Source organism: Parasteatoda tepidariorum, chromosome 3, assembly GCF_043381705.1.
Source record: "Parasteatoda tepidariorum isolate YZ-2023 chromosome 3, CAS_Ptep_4.0, whole genome shotgun sequence".
NCBI lineage: Eukaryota > Metazoa > Arthropoda > Arachnida > Araneae > Theridiidae > Parasteatoda > Parasteatoda tepidariorum.
Genome location: NC_092206.1, coordinates 57,422,762 through 57,429,990, shown reverse-complemented (window position 1 = coordinate 57,429,990; position 7,229 = coordinate 57,422,762). Strand labels below are relative to the sequence as shown.

Sequence of the window (7,229 nt, the reverse complement as noted above, 5' to 3'; positions counted from 1 at the left end):
ACAAATGGAGTTTATTTGTGAACAAATAAAATAATTTTTTTCTTTTTTTGAAAATATTTTCATTTGGTTTTCATCCCTTGAACACGAACGATACCAATATTGATGAAGTGTATATCAATATTGATGAAATGATATCAACATGCTTAGCAACGAGTAAGAAGAGTAAACAAGCATGCAATCTTCCTAGACACTCTTTTAGCATTTCTTACAGATTTAGGTATAACACTCATTTTTTACTACTTTTTATTTTTAAATTTACTTGATTTCGTATCTTACTAATTCTTAAAAATTCAACAATGTTTCATAAAGTGCATATATTCAAAATTAAATTGTCCCACAGTGGACTGATCATTAAGACACGGTTCCCAGCAGATCACCGAAGTCAAGCATCACTGGCTACGGTCAGTGTGCGGGTGGGTGACCACTTGGATCAGTCTGCGTAGGGACCGAGGGTGTGCGGTATTGGTCCTCGTTAAACTGTGCTGCCGTAAAGTGCTCGACTTCGCGCGCAGGTCGTCGGGCTACCGAAGCGGGGGTGTCATCCCCTCCGCAGAGGATCAAAATTGTGATGGCATGTCTTCGGATCATCCTCCGGGATGTTTCCCAGACCGTCGCCAATAGCCCATTGTGCAGCTCTAGTGCGACGTAAATTAACAACAACAACAACAACAAAATTAAATTCTTTAATTGATATCCACAGCAAACTTTGTCTAAAGTTAAAGTGTTAATCCCCCCTCTCTCGTTTCTACTTATGTTAGAAGTCGTATTATTCATATGATACAGCAATATATTTTTAAATAAAAAAGGAGAAATTGTTATCAATATATACTCAAGGTGAATCATAAAGAAGTATACAATGTTAACGCACTATATATTAACATGTAAGATCTGTATGTTTCTTGCAACAGAATTGCTTGAAATCATGATAAGTTTTATTAGAGGCGTTCTATGTGTGACCCTTTAGTCTCATGACACACATCAAAACACTAATCCATTTCTGCCCAAAGGTGGTTAAAAATAATGATTTTGCCAATCACTTAATTTTCACCCATGAAACAATATTGTATGTCAGGGTAAACAAGAAAATATTGTCTTTTTGGAGAACATCTTTTTTAGAATCTCAAATTTTCAGAGCAACGTGGGCAAGATTCCCCGAAGGTAAATGTGTCCTATGCAGTGTCCAGAAAGACAGTATTGTGCCCCTTTTTCAAGAGCAAACTCTCACTTGAGCCACGTTTTTGAATATGTTAACTCTTTGGTTGATACCACATTTGTATAATGACAATGATGGCTTCATTCTCCAATTGGATGGTGCACCTCTACACACATCAGCCCACGTGTGAGATTATCTCGATGAATATCTCCCTCTCTAATGGATTGGACAAGTGGCGGACTACAAAATTCTACTTACCCAAAGACCACGAAGATATCTTGATCTAACACCTTGCGATCTATTCTTATGAGATGTAAGCAACTTTTAGCAGGGCTGAAGCAGTGTATTCTACTCACTATCAATGAACTTGATTCAGTTACTTTAGCACACATATTTGCATAAATAGTTAACCGGTTCTATATGTGTCAGACATGGAGATGGCGTAGCGCGTGTAATTAAGGACTCACTGCACTCATAGAACACCTGCGATTGTCTCTAGCAAAGCTTAAAATAATCCCATACATTTCTGTTGCAGGTAATATCTAATATCTAATGCTATTTTTGATTTATTTACTTACTAAATAATGGAGTCAGACAGGGAGACTCCTTATCCTGTCCTCTTTTTAATGTTGCTTTAGAGAAAGTTATAAGAGATGCTGAAATCAATATCAGAGGCAACATATTTTCAAAATCTATTCAAATATTGGTGTATGCGGATGATTTAGACATCATTGCGAGAACTGTTCCTGCGTTAAAAGAAGCTTTCCTTTCTTTGGAGCTTGCTGCTAGGTATATGGGACTAATCATTAATACCGATAAGACCAAATACATGCCTGTACTTGCTAAATTAAATTCTAGTGAATCCTATCTGGAGATTGGTTCCCACAGGTTTCAGACTGTTCAGAATTTTACTTACCTTGGTTCAATAGTTACTGCCGACAATGACATAGACAATGAGATTCGGAGTCGTCTAAATTGTTCAAATAAAGCTTTTTATGGTTTAAAGCATTTTTTCAACTCCTCTCTTTTATCAAAAAATACAAAACTTTTACTTTATAATACATTAATTAGGCCAATAGTCATTTACTGCTTCACCATCTGCTTATCTATGGCTCTGAGACCTGGAACCTAACTTAAGCTAGTGAAAATAAAATTGCCATTTTTGAGAGAAAAGTTTTGAGGGCCATCCTTGGTGGGATAAAAATAAATAATTCCTGGAGAAGACGATATAATACTGAACTGTATAAAATCTATAGAGAGCCAGATATTGTGAAATTCATAAAAATGAATCAAATGAACTGGGCAGCTCACAATTTCAGAAGGAATGATGACTCAAATTTAAAGAAAATCCTATTACACAAACCCCTAACGATCAGGAAAAGAGGTAAACCCAGGCTGAGATGGCTGGATTTAGTTGACACTGATTTCCTTACTCTAAAGGAGAAAAACTGACGAACAAGTGTCAAAAGTAGAGAGAAGTGGATTCGAATTCAAAGGAAGGCACTGACCCACCCTGGGCTGTCTAGCCAGATATGATGATGATTATTTTTGATTTATACTGCATTGAAACTGCATACTTCTTTATGTATGACCCTGATATATATAAATATAGCTTGCTTTTAGTTCTTTTAAATTTGAATAGCGATATTAAAACAATTTTGAGTTAAAATCATTTATTTACTTTACTTTTATATTTACTAATTGCTATTTTTATTATTTTTGCTTTACAACTTTACTTTTTACTAAACTCTAAATGGTACTACTATTTTTTTAAATTTATTTTAAACAGTATACTACTTTTATTTGTATTTTTACTTTTTGTATACATTATAGTGATTATTTTTCGTTAATTTTTAGACCTGGAAATCATTATGCTAAATTGATCTGCTACAACTGAATTCATGGAGTCAAACATTTCTGATTGGTCTGATGGGTTTCAACGAATCTCGCTTTGTACCCATATTACTGCTCTGAAACTCTTTAAAAACTTCTTGTTTGTAGGCAAGTAAAGAGCTATAGTTACATTTTATATCAAAAATGTTTTGTATTAAGTATACCTAAAATAGCTAACTATTTAAACTTTTATCTTTGTAATTTAATGTGGGCATGACATGAAGGTATCTTCATGAATTCATGGTACCTTATTGACTCTGCTGGAATCAGCAGCTTTTAGCTAAATCTATGGCAATACATAAGTTAAGTGCAAATATGAGGGAATAAAAATGTGCATGGACTAGCTGCTTTGTTTGTCCTCTTTACTCTCAGATAGTGAATTAAATAATTATATGGCATTCAGTCTTTTAAGTCCAATCTGTCTTTACTTATTCACATTTCAGGGCTTCATGTTGACTTCTGCCTTCATGAATTCTATATTTTGTAGTTCCACATTGTCTTTGCTACCTTCAACAGCTTTGCTGTTTATCCATTATTTTAAGTACTATATGCATACATAGATTATGTAAAATATGTGCATATATTTTTGATTTATTTGATTAAAATAAAAACTTTATGTTATCAAAGGTTTAATACTGTTTCAATATTTACACCTCCTTTATTTTGAAATAAAACAAAGAAATAAATTTGCTCTTTTGTTCCAAAGTGAGTTAGAAAGCTTTATATAGTGTTCACCGCACCTGTTTCCAAGCATTTAAATGCTTATTACTATAAATGCTTATAACACAAAATTAAAGAAAAGTTGCTAAATATAGTTTTTTATGTATATATATATATATTTTTATAAAATTGTATTTCAAATGCTTTGGAAGCAGGGTTGGCGTTTTGGACGTCATTAACTGGTTTTGGGCAGGACACGTGGGTTTTACTGTCCAAAACCTTGAACTTTGGTAAAAGGTAAAAATTCTATAGGTGTAACCATTGTACGCATAATAATTACATGTATCAATAAATATTTGATATTTTTTATACAATTTACTTTAACTTATCAAAATAATATAATATAATAGGAAAAGGTTTATAATTTTTGAACCTCCATAATTCATTGAACAACAAAAGTGAATACCTAATCCTTTAAATATAAATATGCTTTTAATACTGATAAATAATATTTTTGCATAAGGATAAATAATGCAATATTAAAAAACAAAAATTTTTTTTTAAAAAATACTAAATTTGTTTAAAAATTAACCTTTTATTTTTCACAATATTTTTTTTAAAAAATTTTATAATTTCTGCATCACAGGATGATAAAAAAAGACATCTATTTTTTAAAAAAATTGCTTTTAAATATAAATATATTAGTTTAAATTGAAAATACAAAATAACTGAAAAATGTATCAACAGTTTTGAAGGGCATAACATCAGTTTCAGTTATTGACACTGGTGATGTATCACCACTATGCTAAAAGAATTGAACATGAATGAAATAACAGTATTCTTGAATAGTACTATAGGTAAATAAACCTGTTTATGACTAACCAAGCACTTAGTCCCTAATAACTTAACCTGTATGGCAAGGTCCAACTTCAGTTATGTACTATTGAATGAGAGGACCAATTGAACTTGATTACTGATTAATCTTCCTTTGTTTAATGTTTAATTTGAAGAGTCAAACAATATTAATAAAGCATTATACTTTTAAAAACAAATATTCTGTAGTAAATTTAATTATCAATATGTTATTAGTTCTATGTTTATTTTACCTCTTAAATATTGTTCAGATAAAATTGTGACATAATTTGAGTAAAAGGGTTTTGGATAGGACGGTTTAAACCATGGATTAATCCATTCTGTCCTAAACCTTGGCAACCCTGTTAGGAAGGTTTGAATTAGTTTATCAAATTATAGGCTCAATTTATTACTTTCTAGACTCCTCCCTAGTTTCCTTACCCACAAGTCTTTGTCTGCTTTTATTTAAAAAAAATTAAAAGATAATTTGTCTGAACAATGCTGATTCGCAATAGAGTGCTTTAAATGATACAAAATATGTTTTTCAAATATTGCAAGAAAATAATTTAATATTGGAAAATTTAAAATATTGTAAAGCAAATAAAGCAAATAAGAAAATAAGAATCTAGAGAGAAGAATCAAAAGATTAGAATCAAATGAATCAAAGAGATAAGAATCAAAAAAAGAAAATAAGAATCTAGAAGGAAAAAAAAATCACCACAGCCATTTAAAAGTTATTTGTGAAAATGTTATTTGAAATAAAACATTTACACAATTCTGGAATGTTTACAAACTGCAGGAAAAGTCAATGCATTTGTTGAGTTACTAGTAAGCAGACACATTAACAGATTTCCTGGTCCTATATGTTAAGTTCGTGTATGTTAATAATGTTAAATTTGATATACATATTTGTAAGAGTTAACTCTCATATTTGAATATGATTAATGCATCTTTATAATCTTTTTATTATCATTTTAGCTGAAAGCAATGAAATTCAAATTTATGATTGGAAATTGAGAGAATTGTTATGGAAAAGTGCTATTTTTGATAGTTGCACCATACATGGCATTAGAATTAGTAAGACATAGTTTATATATAGTCATTTTAAAATTTTGAAAAAAATCAAAAGTCATATATTCTTATATTATAATTTTATTGCAAAAATTATTTTTAGCATTTGATATTTAAAAATTATATCTACTATGGTTTTAAGTTCTTTTTTTAACGTAGGCAAATTTAGTGTGATATCTGTTGTAGAAATTTTTCAGTTTAGAATTGTTTTTGTTTAGTTCAGTTTAGAAGAAGAATAAACGATGAAGTAATACACTAATGATTATTTCCTTAATGATGGTAAGGTAAACATCTTTAAAAAAAAGAAGAAAAATCTTGTGAGGATTTTTTTATTTTATTTTTTAAATGGCGGGAAAATTTATCGAATTTTGTTCCGGTTTTTTAGTTTTCCGGTTTTCTGATTCTGTATAATCTGTATAATTCTGATAACGGGTTCTGTACTGTAATGTTATTTTTAAATTATTCAAAAATTGAAAATTACAAAATTCAATCAAATCATTCTAAAAAGTTGAATTTCTAAAAAGTTCTTATTTCTAGATTTTCAAAAAAACAAAGCTTCTTTTTTAGTATTTGATTTTGATTTGCAATTTAAAGAACTTTTTTCAGTATAATTTGTTTATGTCTTCCATGGGAATATTACAAAATTGTTTTGTTTCAAACAGAAAAATATTTATATCACAAATTACTAGTAAAAAGATATAAATAGTTACTATAAACTCAGGATTTTGTGATAAATGTGTTTTCTTAAGAAATGAAATTCAAGCAATTGCAAATGTTCTTACAACTCAGTGTTAAATTAATCTCATAGAAAAATAATGATGACAATTTTTCTTATTTTCAGGCCAATTTTTGTAGTGCTGTTTCTTTCCCCTGCTAAAAAATGCATCATAAGCTCACACACTCTTTTTGCCACTTAAACAAATTATTTTTAAATATTCATTTCTCTTAAATTGTATAAATGGTGCAGCATGTATCAAACATTTTTTATTTTCAAGTAAAACTTAAAAATAATATTTTGCAACATTAAGAAAGTGTTAGTTTAATAATTTATTTTTATTAGTATTAGATATTATTAGTATTAGGTTTTATTATATTTATTAAATAGTCAGTATTTTAGTAAATATACTGATAATTTTTTTCTACTAATATTTCAAAAAAATTTTTTTTTTGAATTACCTATAGGGCAATTTCACGAAAGTGTCAACTTTTAAGTGAAATTTTTTTTATGAATTGCATATTTTAATTTTAAAAATATGTTCAAAAATAGCCAAAGTCTACATATTATTGTTTAATTTTTGATAATTTTAAGTTTTTTGAATCTAGCAGCATTCTAAAGTAATCACATGGCTGACAAGTGAGTTCTTCACATTTGTGCTCAAATTGTTTTCTTGAAAAATACTTATAAAATAAAAGAAATGTATCTTTCTTTTGCAATATTTTGATAAAAATATGCATATAGTACAAAATTTAAACATTTAAAACATAGCCTTTAAGTCATTTTAAGTTTAATATATTAAATAAAAGTAACTTTTTTTTGTGTCATTCCGTCACATGTTTTAGTATATTTTTTTAAATAGCAACTGCGTTTTTGAATGAAAAT

At 29.0% G+C, this 7,229-nt stretch overlaps 1 protein-coding gene across 3 annotated transcripts in view; it reads left to right on the top strand.

Moving 5' to 3' along the window:
- Positions 1 to 76: 76 nt before the first annotated feature.
- The window catches only part of LOC107446980 (tRNA (34-2'-O)-methyltransferase regulator WDR6), a 68,973-nt gene continuing 61,820 nt past the window's right edge, over positions 77 to 7,229 (top strand). For 2 of the 3 annotated variants that reach the window (XM_016061785.4, XM_016061777.4), the window contains exons 1-3: positions 77 to 217; positions 3,011 to 3,154; positions 5,537 to 5,635. In XM_016061785.4, coding sequence (XP_015917271.1) covers positions 3,055 to 3,154; positions 5,537 to 5,635 — 199 coding nt within the window. In that variant the 5' untranslated portion in view covers positions 77 to 217; positions 3,011 to 3,054. The remainder of the gene's footprint in view (positions 218 to 3,010; positions 3,155 to 5,536; positions 5,636 to 7,229) is intronic. The other variant, XM_071178678.1, reaches the window with a different exon arrangement.